At 39.2% G+C, this 21,699-nt stretch overlaps 1 protein-coding gene across 1 annotated transcript in view; it reads left to right on the top strand.

Moving 5' to 3' along the window:
* snx19b (sorting nexin 19b) overlaps positions 1 to 21,699 on the top strand; it is a 36,171-nt gene that overhangs the window by 2,527 nt on the left and 11,945 nt on the right. The window contains exons 3-9 of the mRNA XM_083549621.1: positions 785 to 923; positions 3,753 to 3,853; positions 4,395 to 4,514; positions 5,549 to 5,670; positions 5,767 to 5,860; positions 5,978 to 6,158; positions 9,075 to 9,201. Coding sequence (XP_083405747.1) covers positions 785 to 923; positions 3,753 to 3,853; positions 4,395 to 4,514; positions 5,549 to 5,670; positions 5,767 to 5,860; positions 5,978 to 6,158; positions 9,075 to 9,201 — 884 coding nt within the window. The remainder of the gene's footprint in view (positions 1 to 784; positions 924 to 3,752; positions 3,854 to 4,394; positions 4,515 to 5,548; positions 5,671 to 5,766; positions 5,861 to 5,977; positions 6,159 to 9,074; positions 9,202 to 21,699) is intronic.

Here is a 21,699-nt window from a genome sequence, read left to right as displayed (position 1 = left end):
ATGTAATGTATATGTACAAGTAGGGGACTACCTGTACATATACATTATATGTATATATATATATATATATATATATAATATGTTGCGCGAAATTTGTAATATTTGTACAATTTTGTCGCATCGCTCTCGTCATCGTAAGATCGAAAAATCCTAAGTCGAGCCATCGTAACTCGGGGGACCATCTATATAAACAATCTTTTTATTTTGTAAGCCAAATCCAAACATGCGACATTAGAATTGTAAAGCTCTGGGTTACTGATGGGCTGGTTGGCGATTCAATCCGCAGTATCGCCATGCCACCACTCTTGGGCCCTTGAGCAAGGCCCTTAGCCCTCTGTGCTGCAGGGGTGCTCTATCACGTATGACCATTGCTTCCTAACATCGCTGGGATATGCAAAAAAAGAATTTCACTGTGTTGTAATGTAAAAAGCACCCTTGATTTCACCCTGACTTCAGCTGTTATTAGTGTACTCACTTTAAGGATGAAATCTTTGTTTAATGATTTTACACCTGACTAAGAAGCAGGCGAACACAAGGTGCACTAAATATCACAATAGCTTTTTTTGTACAAGCGAACCGAAAATAGAGTAGTGCCATGTGAAAACAATACAGTTTACTGTAAACAGTGTTCTGTGTGTGATGTTTAAACAAAACTGCATGTACTACTGTTAAGTCTTGACTGGTGTTAAGAACGAAAGAGGTTTTTATTTATTTATTTATTTATTTTTTGCAATTGTATTATCAGGCTGCAATATCAATAATTTTCTTTGCCAATGCTTTGCAGTACGAAACGGCCGTGGACACGGAGAATCCAGGCACACTGCAGCCAATGGCTTATCACATGGTCAATCGGCGCTATAGTGAATTCCTAAACCTGCAAACCCGGTTGGAGGAGAAACCGGAATTACGCAAGATTCTCAAACGTAAGTTCCAACGACAAATGGACAAATCACTAAGCAGGTTTTATGTCCAGATTATTATTATTTTTTTTCATTTGTAGTTGGTCACAGATAAGTAGAAAGTAGAAAGTAGAAAAAAAAATTATGTGGAAAGGAAGCATGAGAAAATGCAATAGAAAGGTCATATAACATTTTGGCACAATGTGTCATAGTGTGTATAATACGTTTCCTCACAGGTTTAACATACACAATATTGCCAAAGGTATTGGGTCACCTGACCTTTCCTGCTATGTGTGCTTCTTTTCCAAACTGTTAACACAAAGCTGGAGGCACTCAATTGTTTTTAGATGTGCTGTAATATAATTTATTTTTTCACTTAAACTTGGAAACCCAAACGTGTTTCAGCATGGCACTGCCCCTGTGCACAAAGTGAGCTCCATGAAGATCTGGTTTACATGCTTTGGAGAGGAAGATCTTGAGTGGTCTGCTATAGAGCTCTGATCTCAACACTACTGAACACCTTCGGGATGAATGTGAACGCTGACTGCACCCCAGGCCTCTTTACCTACATCAGCACCTGCCTTTTGTAACACCCTTATGGCTGATGAACACAAATATCCATAAGTACACTCCAGAATTTAGTGGAACATCTTCCCAGAAGAGTGGAGAAAATTATAAGAGCAAATAGGGACTAAATGGGGAATACAATGTTCAAAAATCACATACCATACTTATGACCAGGTGACCCAATACTTTTTGGCAATATAGTGTAGCATGAAAAAATAAAGATGGTATTTAGGCATAAACCATAACTTTTTTTTAAGGGGCATAAGGGAAAGTTACATCGTTTTCAATTTGACATCCATATATATATATATATATATATATATACACACACATACAGTGAGGAAAATAAGTATTTGAACACCCTGCTTTTTTGCAAGTTCTCCCACTTAGAAATCATGGAGGGGTCTGAAATTGTCATCGTAGGTGCATGTCCACTGTGAGAGACATAATCTAAAAAAAAAAATCCAGAAATCACAATATATGATTTTTAAACTATTAATTTGTATGATACAGCTGCAAATAAGTATTTGAACACCTGTCTATCAGCTAGAATTCTGACCCTCAAAGACCTGTTAGTCTGCCTTTAAAATATCCACCTCCACTACATTTATTATCCTAAATTAGATGCACCTGTATGAGGTCAATAGCTGCATAAAGACACCTGTCCACCCCATACAATCAGTAAGAATCCAACTACTAACATGGCCAAGACCAAAGATCTGTCCAAAGACACTAGAGACAAAATTGTACACTTCCACAAGGCTGGAAAGGGCTACGGGGAAATTGCCAAGCAGCTTGGTGAAAAAAGGTCCACTGTTGGAGCAATCATTAGAAAATGGAAGAAGCTAAACATGACTGTCAATCTCCCTCGGACTGGGGCTCCATGCAAGATCTCACCTCGTGGGGTCTCAATGATCCTAAGAAAGGTGAGAAATCAGCCCAGAACTAAACGGGAGGAGCTGGTCAATGACCTGAAAAGAGCTGGGACCACCATTTCCAAGGTTACTGTTGGTAATACATTAAGACGTCATGGTTTGAAATCATGCATGGCACGGAAGGTTCCCCTGCTTAAAGCAGCACATGTCCAGGCACGTCTTAAGTTTGCCAATGACCATTTGGATGATCCAGAGGAGTCATGGGAGAAAGTCATGTGGTCAGATGAGACCAAAATAGAACTTTTGGGTCATAATTCCACTAAACGTGTTTGGAGGAAGAAGAATGATGAGTACAATCCCAAGAACACCATCCCTACTGTGAAGCATGGGGGTGGTAGCATCATGCTTTGGGGGTGTTTTTCTGCACATGGGACAGGGCGACTGCACTGTATTAAGGAGAGGATGAGCGGGCCATGTATTGTGAGATTTTGGGCAACAACCTCCTTCCCGCAGTTAGAGCATTGAAGATGGGTCGAGGCTGGGTCTTCCAACATGACAATGACCCGAAGCACACAGCCAGGATAACCAAGGAGTGGCTCTGTAAGAAGCATATCAAGGTTCTGGTGTGGCCTAGCCAGTCTCCAGACCTTAACCCAATAGAGAATCTTTGGAGGGAGCTCAAACTCTGTGTTTCTCAGCAACAGGCCAGGAACCTGACTGATCTAGAAAAGATCTGTGTGAAGGAGTGGGCCAAAATCCCCCCTGCAGTGTGTGCAAACCTGGTGAAAAACTACAGGAAACGTTTGACCTCTGTAATTGCAAACAAAGGCTACTGTACCAAATATTAACATTGACTTTCTCAGGTGTTCAAATACTTATTTGCAGCTGTATCATACAAATAAATAGTTGGAAAATCATACATTGTGATTTCTGGACTTTTCTTTTTAGATTATGTCTCTCACAGTGGACATGCACCTACGATGACAATTTCAGACCCCTCCATGATTTCTAAGTGGGAGAACTTGCAAAATAGCAGGGTGTTCAAATACTTATTTTCCTCACTGTATATATATATATATATAAAATATATATAATGAGTGATTTGATTAGATGAGCTAATTTACATTTATGGCATTTGGCAGATGCTCATATCCAAAGTGATTTACAGATAAGCAAGTGTGGGTTAAGGGCCTTGCTTAAGGGCCCACCAGTGACTTGGTAGTGTTGGGATTTGAACTTGTGACCTTCTGCTCCAAAGTCCAATGCCTTAACCTCAAGTTGCTCTGGATATGGACCTCTGCCAAATGACATTAAATGTAAATGCTTGCTAACAAGTTTATCATTTGTTTTACCCCTGGTTTTAAAGTTTATTTTTTATTAAAAATGCATTTGTAAATTGTTTTAATTGTAGATGTCAAAGGACCTAAGAAAATCTTTCCTGAGCTCCCATTCGGAAACATGGACAGTGACAGAGTTGAGGCCAGAAAAAGTTTACTGGAAACATTCCTTAAGGTCAGAAGTCACTGATTACATTGTACATAAAGCAGAGAGAATATCTCAAAGTTTTAATTGTAAACTGGATAAATGTTAATTACACACTAGAATGTAGATTATACTAGAGTCTATACTAGAGTATGGAATAATATAATATTATTATATATTATTTCTTGAAATCTGATTGGCTGAAATGAGCTGCGGTTATTTATTTATTTATTTTTCAAATAATTGTATATCATGGCGTATCATCTTTTCTTAAAATTTTAAAAAGTCAAATCTTACATTTGAAATAAAAAACACCTTAGATTGTTTATAATGTAATTTATTTTTAAAAAACTTTATACAACACGAAAATCATTCTAGACTTATATTTATACTTATACTATACTTATCGTCCAGAACCCTTTTGCGATTCCTCTCTCCAGCACATACCTATGAAACCTAATCACATGTCTTATTTATTTATGAATTTTTTTTAATTACTATTATTTATTTCATTTGTTTGACCATCTGGTTTCATATTTTGCTGAAAGAATCTCGATTCTTTTGATTGTAGCATCTGTGTGCAATACCCGAAACTGCCAACTGTGAAGAAATGCAAGAGTTTCTTGCCCTTAACACTGACGCGAGGATCGCTTTTGTAAAGAAGCCGTTCATCGTTTCACGAATAGACAAGGTAAGTTCTTTTGTATTTGCAATTCTAACCACTTCATAGACATTTTATGCGGGTCTATCAAATATTGCCATGACTGTCAATCACAGGATTTGGCATAAATAATAAATTGTGAGGTACATTAATATCGAGTGATTAACAGACATCCCATTCCACATTTAGTCCTATTTGCTGTTATAATAACCTCCAATCATCTGGGAAGGTGTTCCACTAGATTTTGAAATGTGTGCTTGTGGAGATTTGTGTTCATTCAACCACAAGGGCGTTAGTAAAATCAGATACTGATCAAGAATAGAATAGCCTTTATTTGTTACATATACATTACAACACAGTGAAATTCGTTCTTCGCATATCCCAGCTTGCTGGGGTCAGAGCGCAGGCTTCGGCCGTGATACGGGCTCAAGGCCCCAAGAGCGGCAGCATGGTGATACCCGGGCTTGAACCCCCAACCTTCCAATCAGTAACCCAGCACCTTAACCACTGAGCTACTGAACCATCACTAGGGTGAGGATAGTGGGGTCTGGGAAGCAGTCGGCATTTCAATGCATTCCACATGCGTTCATGAGGGTTGAGGTGAGAGCTCTATATCAGCCAACTCAATATCTTCTATTCCAACTCATGCTGGAACAGGAATGAGTTTTTAAGTTCAAGTGAAGGGAAAATGTAACGGTTTTGCTTACTAAGGCGTCCTATATAATTATGTTCCTCTAACTTTGTGGGAACATATAGTGCCCATATAGTGTAGATCCAGAAGAAGTTACAATCATTACATGTGCATCTAAAATTAGCTTCCCTGTTTCAGATCCATTTTCATCTGATGATTCTTAATATTTTATATAAGTTATATGTATTTAAACTGTATTGTTTGCCATGTCTGAACATGTCTGAACATGTCTCTAACACTACTGTAGTACAGCTGACTAAAAATCGATTTAGCAATCAGTTGCATTTAAAGGAATTGTGTGCATATAATGTATATTAATTGATTGTATGCATTTATTTAATTTATTGACGGTGTGTTCTGTGTAAATTGGCAGATTGTGGTAAACGCTATAGTTGATACACTAAAGACAGCATTCCCTCGCTCCGAGCCGCAAAGCCCCACGGATGAAGTGGATGCTGAGCCTGATGGGAAATTATCTTCAGACAAGAAGAGCAAGTATGTGCACAATGCAACCATTTGTAGTCATATTTTAAATCCTGTGGTGCTTTTTTTTTTTTTTTTAAGCGATTTTTGTTTCTTTTCGTAACCCAGGTCCAGGATGCGATTCTCCAGTAAAATCGCTCCTGCTCTTAATGTGTCTGACATGAAACCCAAAGTGCTTTACTGCTTTGATGAAACCAGCACAGTGAGTGACTCCGTCGCTTTATCGTTTGCGATTTATTTGTGCACCACACGTACATGATTGGTGTATTAGGTGCTGAATTGATGAACGTTAACTGTATAAAGAAAATCCCCTTTTCAGGTTTTCAATGGCCTCACCATGGACAGTCTAGAGAACTTTATTTTGGAGCAGGAGCACCTTGTGAGCAAAGCACCACGCCGAGATTCAGATGGAGAACGGGACGTCAGCCTCGGCACCAAAGGAGACACGGAGCTCTGCGCTTGCTCAAAAAGCAAGTTACAAAATGTCATTCAAAATCAGGGTAAGAAACAATGAACTCTGAAATCACAGAAAGAAAACTGAATAGCTGATCGAGCAAAATGCTGCAGAATACAAATATCATTTTTAGACACCGGTATCGTCAAACTCATTTATAGAGTTTGAAAACTGGTTTGTAGTAGATCAACATTTAATGAACAACAAGACAGGATACAGAATAAAGTGTGAAAAAAAAAAATGTAAAAGCGTGCATTCTGCTTTTATGCGCATTTGCCTGAGGATGTCCGTTTGTCAATGTGTGGGGTTCGATTCTGTGATGTGGCAACTTTCAGGATAGAGTGCTGCACAGATCTCAGCATCTCTGGGTGCCTGATGCACCTCCGCCAGCACTTAGTCATCAGGCACTCATCGACCTCTGATCTTTGACATTTTGTGACAGACATTTAGACGGCTGCCCTGCTGTGATACTCAATAGCGCTTAGCAGCACAGAGATGCGTTTACTAAACCCGAGGCTATGTTCTCGTGGGTTACTGTTGTCACTGCTGTGCTGAGAATCGTGCATTTCAATTCTTACACAAATTGTGACAATGTTATGTAAATCACCACGATTCTGATTTCGGTGCCCTTTTTATTGCTAATGAACATGCTGTGTTCAAGATACTTGGAAATAGTGCAGGGAGGAACCAGTGAAAATACAGCAGTTCTTTGATTGGTGTATTTATTTTACAGAAAGCCACTGGAATATTTGCCTGTCAAATTTTGGGGCTGTTTTTTTCTGGTGGATTTTAGCAGTTATGGCTCAGTATAATGTATTGTTTCAGTGTTTTCTTTTTTAAATCTGAGGCTCTGAGCTCTTTGGTTCACCTTGTGTGAGAGACCTCAAAGTGACTTCAAATTATGTCTGGGGGGAAATTGTTTTAGATATATAAATATTTTTATATAGTCACTACCTGTCAACCTTCAGATATTTCTTTCTTAAGATGATCTGTTTATTTTTTGCCTATGTGTTCACAATTGAAAAACAACTGAGGCGATCTCTGAAACAGCATAAATTTGAAAATTGTCCAACGCATTATTCACATCTGGAAGGGTTAGTGGTGACCCTTCCAGTGCAAAGTAATGGAGAGTGTGTTAGAGAAGTGAAGAAAAGAGTGCAGGCAGGGTGGAGTGGGTGGAGAAGAGTGACAGGAGTGATTTGTGATAGAAGAGTATCTGCAAGAATGAAAGGGAAAGTTTATAGGACTGTGGTGAGACCTGCGATGTTGTATGGATTAGAGACAGTGGCATTGAGTAAAAGACAGGAGGTGGAGCTGGAGGTAGCAGAGCTGAAGATGTTGAGGTTTTCGTTGGGAGTGACGACGATGGACAAGATTAGAAATGAGTTTATTAGAGGGACAGCGCATGTAGGATGTTTTGGTGACAAGGTGAGGGAGGCGAGATTGAGATGGTTTGGACATGTGCAGAGAAGGGACATGAATTATATTGGTAGAAGAATGCTGAGGATGGAGCCACCAGGTAGGAGGAAAAGAGGAAGACCAAGGAGGAGGTTCATGGATGTGGTGAGGGAAGACATGCAGGTAGTTGGTGTAAAAGAGGCAGATATAGAGGACAGGGTGGTATGGAGACGGATGATCCGCTGTGGCGACCCCTAATGGGAGCAGCCGAAAGAAGAAGAAGAAGAAGAAGAAGAAGAAGGGTTAGTGGTGAGACATCATCTTCAAGGACGAAATGTGGTCAGAACAAAATCTTTAAAGATCATGATTGGAGATTATTAAATGTTTGGTCAAATCATTAAACAAACAACAGTGGAACAGTCAGAGCATTTCCACATGCACAACAGCTGTTTAGCCTTCGAGAATTTTTATTTCTTACATTTTGACAACTGTCACTAGTTTACCAGCTTACAACTGATGAGCTGGTGAAAAAGCAGTAGAATTGAACACGTTTTTTTTCTGGTTGATTTTAGCAGTTATATCTCAATATAATCTATAGTTTAGGTGTTTTCTGTTTTACATTTATTTTTGTAGGCTGTATTTTTCGTAGAAATATTAGGTTAGTAAAGTTTTGCAGTAGCTTTGAGGACAAGTTACAAAGCTTTATCTTGCCTCTAGAGGGCAGCACATCCACATTGCATCAGTTTTGCCTCAGGCGAGTAGATGTGTAATAAGGAGTGTAATGGGTGATAATATCGATAGAATATGTGTAAATGTAAAGTTGTTCATATTTTACTTGCCTTATTTCAGTTAAATCAAATTGTAAATATGTTTAAAACGGAAACGTTCCTAATAGGATGCACCAGTGCGAATATTAATCGGATTTGAAACATCGGCTGGATATAACATCAGACTTTCTGTATCGGATGCATGGTTTTATATAGATTTATAATAGAATTGGTTTGCTTTTTTTTTGTATATTTGATATTCTGTTAATGCTTAGGATAGATGACTGGATGGATTTGGACTGTACTTAATGTTAACAGTCTGCTACACTGACACAGGACCACAGTTTGCTTCTGATCATCATTACTGCACACTTCAACATCATTTAGCTGTAATAACTGGACATTCGGTGCCACCCAGATGAGGACGGGTTCCCTTTTGAGTCTGGTTTCTCTCAAGGTTTTTTCCTTGTGCCATCTCAGGGAGCTTTTCCTTGCCACAGTCGCTACCGGCCCACTCATCAGGGACAAACTTACACTTATAAAGAACATGTTCATTCGTATTATCTGTGTAAAGCTGCTTTGAGACAATGCTCGTTGTTAAAAGCGCTATACAAATGATAATAAATTGAATTGAATGACTGCATATATTTAAAGACACTTAGGAATCAGCTCTTTTGCTGTATAAAATGTGTTGAACGTAACAGTAACATCAGAATTGAATTGCATTTAATAACGATGCTAACATTTTGAGGAGTTACATGTATCTTCCACATCTTTAATAAGTGTTTATCCGACAGGGGAGACTGTGCTTGCTGACACAGCTCTGAATGTCCTGTGTCTGCTGATGAAGGATCAGTGGAGTTGGCTTTGCACCGAAAATATCCAGAGGAGCATCAGGTTGCTGTTTGGGACCCTGATTGAGCGGTATGCAACTAACAATCACACCGCACTGTTTGCTAAGTAGGAGTCAATGTGCCATAGACGAATAATCGTGTGAGTTACATTAATGTATTCCTTGGTGTTTGCCTCATAATTCATCATTTGTTATTTTCCCATAGATTTTACATACAGACTTGCCTGAAAATATTTTAAAGCTGGCAAAAATGGCAGTTATTTTTATTTAGCTGCCACCGTTCCCCATCATTTTTAGAATCCATATACACATTGTGTGCACACCCGTGTTATCATTTTTCTGCTATAAAAAACAATAAACAAGACTAATCAACTAACTGATACAGTGAGTATATTTCCATGTCTGAAGGCAAGGATAGCAATTATGGACATTATTGAAACTATCAACAACTGTATAACGCATTTTGAAAAACCTGAAAGGATAGTGGTGAGCCATTATCTTTCAGAGAAATGTGGTCGAAACAAAATCTTGTATAGTTGTGACTGGAGATCATCAAATTATTGAAAAGAAAAAATACAACGAGTAGAACAATAAGAGCATTTCCACATTTACAATGCGAAGGGAACCAAGGGATTTGGGCTAAACAGCTGTGTGGCCTTAAAAAAAAAAACAGAGGTTAATTTCAGAAAGGGCTTTAATTTGAGATTGATTGGACTTTAGAGCAATGAAAAAAGGTCATGTGGTGATTTACCCTGTTCCAGAGTGATTGATGCATCAGGATAAGAATAGAGGCAGATGAAGTGATGTACCTATCATGCCTACCTATCAGTGGTGTAAGGTGGTGGGGGAAGTGTTACGATCTGGGGTTGCTTCAGTTGTTCAGGTCTGGGCTTACTAGCATGTTTTATGCCCAAAAAGTTAGGTCAGCTGACTACCTGCATATAGTAAATGACAAGGATTTTTTCTGTCAATGGATTTTTTTTCTTCCCTGATGGTGCAGACATGTGCCAAGAATACAATAGCAGGATTAATTTGGGCTCAAACTGTGAAAGAGTGGTTCAGGGTGTATAGGACATCGTTTTTACACATTGAGTAGCCACCATTTTAGGATGCTTGGTGCTGTTTCCAAACGAAAAGTTCTTGGGCATCTTTCATGGCAGATTAACGTCCCATATTCCAAGGTAGAACCGATGCTGAGGGGCCGGATTCCCTAGGGTGTGGATGTGACACGACCATGTTAGGTCCTCTGTCATGTGAGACCAAGGTACCAAAAACACTCGTTTTGCTGATATTCAGTAAGAGATGAATCTCTTGGCACCAGTTCTCTACGCATTAGATGTCCTCCAAGTAGACCTTCTCATCAGAGATCAGACCTACTACAACAGTGCGATCAGAAAACCTGACAATTGTGGTAGAGTTGGAAGTGGCAAAGGTTGTATGAAGGGTACAGCAGGAGGCTTAATAACTTACTTGTGTCTGTCTGTCAGGAAGCTGGAGATCCACATCTACTGAGATGGGCTCAGTCTCAAGTCCTCCAAATTGTTGGTGAGTTTGGAGGGATTTATAGTGTTAAATGCTGAACTTGTCAACAAAAGCATTTTAGCATAATTTCCCCTCCTTGTGTCCAGATGGTTGAGAGTTGTGTGAGGGCATTGTCTGTAAAGAGATTCGGGTGGTATGTGAATAATGTGATGGCCAACGAAATAACGTAATAATAACCATCTTTAACTTCTCTTTATTTGACCATGTTATTCTACAGTTCATAGAAAAAATGCTCTAGATCTATCAAATCCTCCCTGAATAATGATTTAGATCGAGCCCTGACAGGGCCCATCCAAAAAAGTTGATCTTTATATTCTAAAGCTATTAATTTTCTGTTAACTTGGATTTGTGCTTCAGGTTGTTATCGGGTTGGAAGATGAAATCTTTTTTTTCATCCTCAGCTGTCCAACAGACTCTTGCAAGTTTTGTGCCAAACTAAATTGGATATTTGGACCTATCCATTATTTCTTCTTTTATGATTTGATCCCCAGTCCCAGCTGTAGAAAAGCAGCTCCATAACACGATGCTCCCATCACCATGCTTCACCGACTTGTTTTTGTGGAAACATAAAAAAAAATATAAAAAGTTTTATGTCCGTCTCATCATACCATAAAACACTTTCTGGCTCTGATTTTATTTTATTTGTTTACTATTTATTTATTTATTTATTTATTTATTTATTTATTTATTTTTGTTGAGAAAATGGTTTTTATCTAGTCACTGGAGATTAAGTAGAGATTGCAGTTGCAATGACCGGTATTTCTCAGTCTCAATCAAGTTGTTGTATACGCTGAACAGCGACACTGTTGTGATTATTCGCTGACAATCACAACCAATCTATTCAGATTTTTTAATCACAACATTAATGTTCTGAGTAATGTAAGTTTGATATTGCATTTGTAAAGCAGTTCTGTATACGAGGAATCGGGTAAATGACATTTTGGAAACGATGTGGCCAAATAAAGATGGTCCCCAAGTTAAGATGGTTCGACTTTTATTTCGCATGGCAAGCAAATGTAGCAGCGTATGCTCCGCCCTCCACTCCTAGTTTATACACTACAGTACTATAAATGGCTCTGTTTTGCTTAATGATGTACTGTAATTTGTTAAATTATTTACAGTATACTACTCCATACTGATCACCATTCTTTAAGACTCCTGGGTAGGAGGCCTAGCCATGTCTCGACTTTTATATTTTCATGTTACGATGGGGTCATCAGAACGCATCTCCATCGTAAGTGAGGGACTACATGTATTAGGTTTATTTATTTCTTGTTTTGTCCACTCGATGAAAATTCCACAGCTCGAAAAAGTCACTAACTTGCATGGTCCACTCCGTTACTGTTTAAAGTTTATGCTACACATATAGGTACAGTGCATCCGATACAGCCTTATTCCGAAGTGGATTAAATGAATTTTTTTTTCTCAAAATTCTACAAAAAATACCCCATAATGACAACAGGAAAAATGTTTGTTTGAAATCTTTGCAAATGTATTATAAATAAAAAACAAAACAAAAAAAATGACATGTACATAAGTATTTACAGTCTTGGCTTAATTCTTTTTGGAAGCACCTTTGACACCAATTACAGCCTCAAATCTTTTGAAGTATGATTCTACAAGCTTGGCACAACTATTTTTGGTCAGTTTCCCAGATTTTTCTTTTCAGAAACTCTCAAGCTCCATCAAGTTGGATGGGGAGCGTCGGTGCACAGTCAATTTTTTAGATCTCTCCGGAGATGTTCATTCGGGTTCAAGTCTGGGCTCTGGCTGGGTCACTCAAGGACATTCAGTCCTCACGTAGCCACTTCTTTGTTATCTTGGCTGTGTGCTCAGGGTCATTATTCTGTTGGAAGATGAAATGTCTCCCCAGTCTGAGGTCCAAAGGACTCTGGAGCAGTTTTTTTATCAATGACGTCTCTGTACATTGCTGCATTCATCTTTCCCTTGATTAGTCTCCCAGTTCCTGCTGCTGAAAAACATCCCCACAGCACGATGCTGCCACCACCATGCTTCACTGTAGGAATGGTATTGGCCAGGTGATGAGCGGTGCCTGGTTTCCTCCAGACATGACACTTGACATTCAGGCCAAAGTGTTCAGTCTTTGTTTCTAATGGTCTGAGAGTCCATCAGGTGCCTTTTAATTAAAAGCTATAATTCACCAGGGTGGAAAATATGAGAAATCAATGGACCATTCTCTAAGGTGAAAAAAATAATCAAGGTGCAGAAGAGCAATTTAGGGGCCCAAAGTTATTCTGTTTAAACAAAATTAAGCTTTGTTTTTTCTTTCCAGAGAAGCAGTGGGTAATTTTCTCAGTGGAGAATGCTTGTTTCTGCTTGTTTCTTATTTTAGTAACAGACCTTTGAATCTGTAAACTAGATTGCTGGATCCGGCTACTGCACAATGTCTCCCGGTAAAAGGAAATAAAATGAATATAGGCTTGTCTTTAGCATATCAAAGTGCGATTTCTCTTTTTGCATTATAAGAACTATAAGCATATAATAATTCTTTTTACAAACCTCTTTTTATCCCTCCTTCTCTAAGACGGAAAGACTTGTCCTCTGTTCTTTTCTCTGTACTGAAGACTTGCCTATGGGGGAAAAACCATGCTTACAACACTAATGATTACAACACTTAAAAATATGTGTTATTCTTTATAGTATTTCTATAGTATATGAACACTAGTTTTGGGACACTGGCGTTTTCCAGCCATGTATAGTTTTTCTCCACCAAAAGTTGAAGGCACACAATTGTACCTAATGTAATTAAAGTGTATGTAGTCCTGAATTCAATGGGACATGAACATGAATGATTTCTGTTAGATTACATTGTTTCCTAGATTTCAACCTGTTCTAAGCAACTCCTTGAGTAGGTCAGTTTACAATTCCTTATTAATAATTAATAGAATAATAGAAGTTCGAGGACTGTTGGAAATCTCTGGACTTCCCCATCTCTGCCAAACCAAACAAACTCTCTCTAGTACTAATTACCCCTATCTGTTACTCGTTTTTATTCATTCTTTTTTCTTGTCCCTCAGTTTGTAACTCACCAAACTTTTTCATTATGGGGAGCAGTAACGAAGTAAATGCAATTTGTTATTGTACTTAAGTTGCTTATTCGTGTATCTGTGCTTTACTAAAGTGTTTCCCCAAATGGAAACGGGTGAAAGACGCAACTTGTTTTAATTGACGCTTGGTGGGATGTACTTAGCACCAACATTCAGTTCAGCGTCAGTTCAACAGCAAGCAGAACATTTTGAGTGGAATCAATGATGGAAGAAATTCCTGTCTCGAACACGCCAAATCAAACCGTGGCCTTTTTTGTGCCAATTATTATTATTTTTTTTTAATAATTAAAAAGAAGGTTTAGGACTTATGATCATTTTAATAGGTATCAATCAGTGTTTGACTCATTAGTTTCATTCTCTGAATAGATCGGTGGGCTGAGAGTAACATTAGAGTCTTTTCACATAAACTGAGTTGATTAAGCAGAGTCTTGTGACAGAAATGATAGAAACATTATAGCCATAATAAATCACAGAAGTTTGGATACTTAAGTAAGTTTTAAGGCAAATACTTTTGTACTTTTACTCAAGTGTAAGTTTAAAGGCAGCACTTTTACTGGTGTAATGATCCCTACTTTAGCTCAAGTACATGGTTTGTGTGTTTCGTCCACCACTGTCCAACAGCCAAAAGACAAACAAGAAAAAAATTGCATGTTTGTGCCAAAGCCTTTGTTTCCAAGCCTGTTTATTTGTAGTTATGGCATTATGCCAAATCTTATCCAACAGTGTTTAATCTAGAAAGGTCTATGATTTTTCATGTTATGTTCCACTGTTTGTACTTCAGTGCATGTATTTAGCTAATGCACATTGAGGACTTTTTTTGCTTTCACACCAGAACAGGTGGAAAGAATGTTACCTTGCCATTGCTTTTGATTGATTGTTCCATTCCAGACAGAACATGCATTAGTCTGTCAAGTAAAGCTATTTGGCATGTTTGGGTTGAGCCGTTATCAGAAATAGTGCAGTTTTAAATCTTCTGGAGAGCTTCCTTGACAATGCCAAAGTCTCATATTTAGTGATTTCTATTTTTTATTTTTTTTTTAGACATGAAATTAATTAGATGAAAACTGCACATTAAAGTGCCAGCAATGTGACAAACTGGAAACGTCTGTGTTTGAAATTTGTCCGTAATTGATCTTTCGCTTGGCTCTTACAGCCTTTACTTTATTCTTGCCAGAGACTTGTACATTCATCATAGAGGCCACATGGACAATGTGGTCAGCTTTTAGGGGCCCTGGATGATTATTGTGAAAAAACAAAACAAAAAAAAAACATATAGTGTCTTTTGCTTGAATAAAGTTGGTCTGATGCTCTAAACGTCTTTGCCAGCATTAGAATACAAATCCAAACATTTGTAATTTTGCCGATATTTTTTGGATTTACGTAAGTGCACCAGCTTAGGAAAGATTTATTGTCACAAATCTAAGAGCTTGTTTTAATTAGAGACATACTGCCATCCTGGGATTGGTAACAAGGCTTATATCTACTGTTGTAGCTGTTTTTTTTTGACAGAGGAAATGATTTTCCAATATGGTGTCCTGAAGGCAAAAGGATAAACAAGACATACTGTGTGTAATAATATGAAACTCAACACAATCCAAGATCATATTTGCCCACCGATGTGTCCAGTGTTTTTTTTTTAACCCTTTTTTAAGGGTACTTTGCTCTCTAGAAATATCTTTGCTCTCTAGAAAATCCACTTGCCCTGGATAGAACAACAGCATTCTTCATGCAATGTCTCGTGACTTTATAGAAGCTTGTAATCTGAGACGGGAAGTAAAAAAAAAAGGACAAATACTTTGTTACTCGAATTAGTTTTTAATGAATAGATTTTTACTTCACTTTATTTTCCTTTTATTCATTACATTTTTTTTACACAAAAATCTGTACTTTATACTTCTTACATTTTTCAAACCAGGGTCGCTACTTTAGTTCAAATTTATTTGGTGACCAATATATTTTTTACTCTGCATCATTTCCTGGCTCTCACGCACCGAAGACCTAGGCTAGCCTAGGGTTAAATCCTGCTAACGTTGGAGTCAGTGGTTTAAACATGACTGAGAACAAAGACATTCCTGATCACCATCTTTTTTCCTGCTTGTGTTCTATATGGTGGATGTTCATCCTGGATATATTCATTAGATAACAATATTTCAAATTCTTTTGTATTGATATATTATGATGGGAAATTCAGTTACCAGTATAACACTAAAAAAGGTAGTAGTAAAGTCTACTTTTTACTTAAGTACATGTCGGAGCTTCTTTACTTCTAACTTGAGTGAAAAACTGTTGGCAGTACTACAACTTTTACCAGAGTTTTTTTTAAAGCATGAGTATCTGTACTCCTCTATGTTGAACATTTCAAACTCCTTTAGGTTTATGTGTAGATTTTCCTCATAAGGTTTTCAGCATAGTTAAAATTGTCATAGTTTTACATTCAAGGTCTTCTAGAAGGATCTTCCAGGCACTCCGCATGCACTACCAGGTTACCGGTTTGGACTTTGGACTGTCTTTCGGTTTGTGTTTTTGATCTGCCCTATATTGCTCTGTTTGCCATGCCTGATTTTTGTAACCATCATTGGATTCTGATTGTGTCTCAGCCCTCATTGCTCGGTTTGCCAGTGTTCAGACCCTGGACTGCTTTGTGGTTTTGTTCCTGCCTCTCCTAATTTGCCATGCTGCCTGTGCTCATAAGTGTTTGGCTGCCTTTTCTCTTGCTACCTTATTCATTAAAGACTGTTTAACATTACTCTAGTTGCGTCCTGCATTTCGGGTCCCCCCCCCAGTCTCACCGCTGACAAGATGTCATTTGTTGCTTTTAATTCTTAATTATATGAACTGCTTTTTAATGAGATTTCCACTAGACTAAATACTGGCAGGCTCGTTGCTGTTAACTATTGAATAAGATCTCGTAACCGCCGAGATATATTGTAGTTTTCCAGTACGTGGAAAATCTTTTATTAATTGTGTGTTAATGAGCTTGACTATAATCTCAGATCTTTTTTTGAAAACCCAATTTCTTTCCATCGAGGTTTCACAATCGTAAGCAGCTGTTTTAATACCTTGTCCAGACTCTCTTGGCAAGAACAGTGATGCTGATTTTGCAATGTGCAATTGAGTTCAAGGACCGATTCGGTGGAATCTTGAACATTTTCAGGACCTTAGATATGTGTCAGATTATACCATCAGTTTGAATGATAAGATTTAAATTGTTATAAGCGGTTTATGGATAGAGAATTTTCCTGATTCGTTTTGCTTCGTAGGCTTGTATCGCTATCGATTAAGTGTTTCGGGTAGTAAAATGTAGCTCACTGAAAATCTCCACTCAATGCTCAACTCAGTGCCAGCATTATAAATGTAATATTGTAGTAGAATGCAAGTTATACAGTATTATTGAAATAAGTGCATACAAATCAATCACAGGACCAAAAATTACTGGAGATATTGAAAAAATATATATTTTTGAAATTATTTTAATATTAAGTATCAAGCATGGGACTAGAAAGCGTTATTAGCCAGTTGTTGTATTGCCTTTGAGTCCTTGGAGGTGACGAGGATGGACAGGATTAGAAACGAGTTTATAAGAGGGACAGCGCATGTAGGACGTTTTGGGGACAAAGTGAGAGAGGCCCATTTGAGATGGTTTGGACATGTGCAGAGGAGGGACATGGGGTATATCGGTAGGAGAATGCTAAGGATGGAGCCGCCAGGAAGGAGGAAAAGAGAAAGACCAAGGAGGAGGTTTATGGATGTGGTGAGGGAAGACATGCAGGTAGTTGGTCTGAAAGAGGCAGATGTAGAGGACAGGGGGGTATGGAGACAAATGATCCGCTGTGGCGACCCCTAATGGGTGAAGCCGAAGTAAGTTTTGTTGTACTGTCTAGTTAGCAAATGCAATTCATTTGTTTTAATATTCCCTGAATGAATATCATGAAGATGATGTGTAGCTCATTTCTGTCATGTTCCCATGTTAAACAATTTACTATTAATCATAGAAAAACTACATGGTCTTTTGAATTGAGTATGGTTTAAATGCTGCCTCCACGTTTCTTTAAGAGTAACACTCGAGTATTACATTGCATCTTGTCTCTTGCTGCCAACTGGTCCGACGGCAAAAGGTTATATCGGGTGCTGAACAAATTATTCGTAGTATATCTACTGTCCCTGTGGTGCTATCTTTATTTGCTGTTAAAGTAGATAAGTTGGGTAATTCCATGTTTGCTTCGTCTCAGACAGTGGGGAAATGCCTCCCACAAAAGGGAGATTTGTTTCAGTCAACAGCTGTGAGATTAAATTTTTCAGATAAGAGCCTGGCTATTAAACATCTCGCAACAAAACAACACGAAGATAAATTTCTCTAACAGAAAAAAACCCCAGACTGGAATCACAGCAGTACAAACAATTTATAAGGTCTGATGCCTGTTAGGGCTTTTTAAATCGTCATCCAGAGATGACGGTGGCAAGTAAATAACCGCCTCCTGACATGAAGGAAGAGGAACCAGATGCATTCTCTTCAATGCTAATTTTTGTGGAACTCCATATGGGCTGATACACATAAAAAACTCTAGATTGAGAACCTGTGCTTTTAGGTTTAAACAGTGCTGTCTCAGTACAATGATGTTTCCTTAAAACCCATGTATGTCTTAGGTTTATGCATTTTTTAGGAGCTTTAAGAGATTTGAAGTTGGTCTATAGTTTGCTAAGTGAAAAAGGTCAAAGAAAGTTTTTTTTAATCAGTGGTTTACTAAATTTTTTGAACATCCATTTCAATAAATTTTGGTCCAAAGCCAATGCTAGGCGGAGGTTTTTTTTTTTTTTTTTTTTTTTTTTTAGAATTCTCTACAAGAAAGGAATAAAGGATTTACTACCCGTTTTTGATGTAAAGTTAATTCAGTCTCTTAAATTTGAATCACTCTATGCAAGATTGTTGTTCTCTACTAGAGATCGACCGGTAGTGGATTTTACAGAGGTTTGATCATACTTTCCGATAACCGATTAATCAATTGATTAAAATGGATACTGGATAAAAAAACAAACAAACAAAAAAAACAACATTTTATTTACAAAAATTACATTTTAATATACAGTACTGAATCATGAAAATGTGCTAAATGAAATGAATTTCTTCTTCTTCTTCTTTCGGCTGCTCCCATTAGGGGTCGCCACAGCGGATCATCCGTCTCCATACCACCCTGTCCTCTATATCTGCCTCTTTTACACCAACTACCTGCATGTCTTCCCTCACCACATCCATGAACCTCCTCCTTGGCCTTCCTCTTTTCCTCCTACCTGGTGGCTCCATCTTCAGCATTTTTCTACCAATATAATTCATGTCCCTTCTCTGCACATGTCCAAACCATCTCAATCTCGCCTCCCTCACCTTGTCACCAAAACATCCTACATGTGCTGTCCCTCCCAACGAAAACCTCAACATCTTCAGCTCTGCTACCTCCAGCTCCACCTCCTGTCTTTTACTCAATGCCACTGTCTCTAATCCATACAACATCGCAGGTCTCACCACAGTCCTATAAACTTTTCCTTTCATTCTTGCAGATACTCTTCTATCACAAATCACTCCTGTCACTCTTCTCCACCCACTCCACCCTGCCTGCACTCTTTTCTTTACTTCCCTAACACACTCTCCATTACTTTGCACTGTTGACCCCAGGTACCTGAACTCCTCCACCTTCTTCACCTCTTCTCCCTGCAACCGCATCACTCCACTGCCCTCCCTCTCATTCACACACATGTACTCTGTCTTACTCCTACTGACTTTCATTCCCCTTCTCTCCAGCGCATATCTCCACCTCTCCAGGCTCTTCTCAACCTGCTCTCTACTCTCACCACAAATCACAATATCATCTGCAAACATCATAGTCCAGGGAGACTCCTGTCTGACCTCGTCCGTCAACCTGTCCATCACCACTGCAAACAGGAAAGGGCTCAGGGCCGATCCTTGATGCAGTCCAACCTTCACCCTGAACCAGTCTGTCGTACCTACTGCACACTTTACTGCCGTTACACTGTCCTCATACATGTCCTGCACCACCCTCACATACTTCTCTGACACACCTGACTTACTCATACAATACCACAACTCCTCTCTCGGCACCCTGTCGTACGCTTTCTCTAAATCCACAAATACACAATGCAGCTCCTTCTGTCCTTCTCTATACTTCTCCATCAACATCCTCAAAGCAAATAAGGCATCTGTGGTGCTCTTCCTCGGCATGAAACCATACTGTTGCTCACAGATGGTCACCTCTTCTCTCAGCCTGGCTTCCACTACTCTTTCCCATAACTTCATGGTGTGACTGATCAACTTAATTCCCCTGTAGTTACTGCAGGTCTGCACATCTCCCTTATGCTTAAAGATCGGTACCAGCACACTCCTTCTCCATTCCTCAGGCATCCTTTCCCCTTCCAGAATCCTGTTAAACAATCTGGTTAAAAACTCCACTGCCATCTCTCCTAAACATCTCCACGCTTCTACCGGTATGTCATCTGGTCCAACCGACTTTCCATTCTTCATCCTCTTAATCGCTGCTCTCACTTCCTCCTTACTAATCCTATCTACATCCTGCTTCACCAACTCCACATCCTCCAACCTTCTCTCTCTCTGATTTTCCTCATTCATCAGCTGCTCAAAATACTCCCTCCATCTTCTCAACACACTCTCCTCACTAGTCAACACATTTCCCTCTCCATCCTTTATTGCTCTAACTTGCAGTACATCCTTCCCAGCTCGGTCCCTCTGCTTGGCCAATCGGTATAAATTCTTTTCTCCTTCCTTAGTGTCCAACCTCTTATACAGTTCCTCATATGCCTTTTCCTTGGCTTTCGCCACATCCCTTTTAACCTGCTGCCGCATCTCCTTGTACTCCTGCCTACTTTTCTCATCACTCTGTCGATCCCACTTCTGTTTTGCCAATCTCTTTCCCCTAATGCTCTCCTGCACTTCCTCATTCCACCACCACGTCTCCTTGTCTTGCTTTCTATTTCCAGATGTCACACCCAGTACTTTTCTAGCTGCCTCCCTCATCACTCCTGCAGTAGTTGCCCAATCATCCGGCACCTCTTCACCACCACCAAGCCCCTGTCTGACCTCTTCCCTGAACCTCACACTACACTCTTCCTCCTTCAGTTTCCACCATCTTATTCTTCTTTCAAACCTTACTTTCCTCCTCTTCTTCTTCGCCTCCAAAACCATCCTACAGACCACCATCCGATGCTGTCTAGCTACACTGTCCCCCGCCAACACCTTACAGTCTCCAATCTCCTTCAGGTTGCATCTCCTACACAGAAGATAATCCACCTGTGTGCACCTTCCTCCACTCTTATACGTCACCCTATGATCCTCCTTCTTCTTAAAATACGTGTTCACCACTGCCATTTCCATCCTTTTAGCAAAATCTACCACCATCTGCCCTTCCACATTCCTCTCTTAAAACCATACCTACCCATCACCTCCTCATCACCTCTGTTCCCTTCACCTACATGCCCATTAAAGTCTGCCCCAATCACCAATCGTTCTTTCCTAGGTACACCATCTACCACTTCATCTAATTCACTCCAGAATCTTTCTTTCTCCTCCATCTCACAGCCAACTTGTGGAGCATAGGCACTGATGACATTTATCATCATCCCTTCAACTTCCACCTTCACGATCATCACCCTATCAGAAACTCTCTTCACCTCCACTACACTCTTACTGTACGCTTCCTTCAGAATCACCCCTACACCATTTCTCTTCCCATCCACACCATGATAAAACAGTTTAAACCCACCTCCAATGTTCCTGGCCTTACTCCCTTTCCACTTGGTCTCCTGAACACACAACACATCTACCTTTCTCCTCTCCATCATACCAGCTATCTCTCTCCCTTTACCCGTCATAGTACCAACATTTAAAGTACCAACCCGAACCTCTACTCTCCTACACTGCTCCTTTTCCTGCCGTCT

Source organism: Silurus aristotelis (assembly GCF_946808225.1).
Source record: "Silurus aristotelis genome assembly, chromosome: 8".
Classification (NCBI taxonomy): domain Eukaryota; kingdom Metazoa; phylum Chordata; class Actinopteri; order Siluriformes; family Siluridae; genus Silurus; species Silurus aristotelis.
Note: the sequence above shows the minus strand (reverse complement) of the source record. Positions and strands in the feature narration are given on the sequence as shown.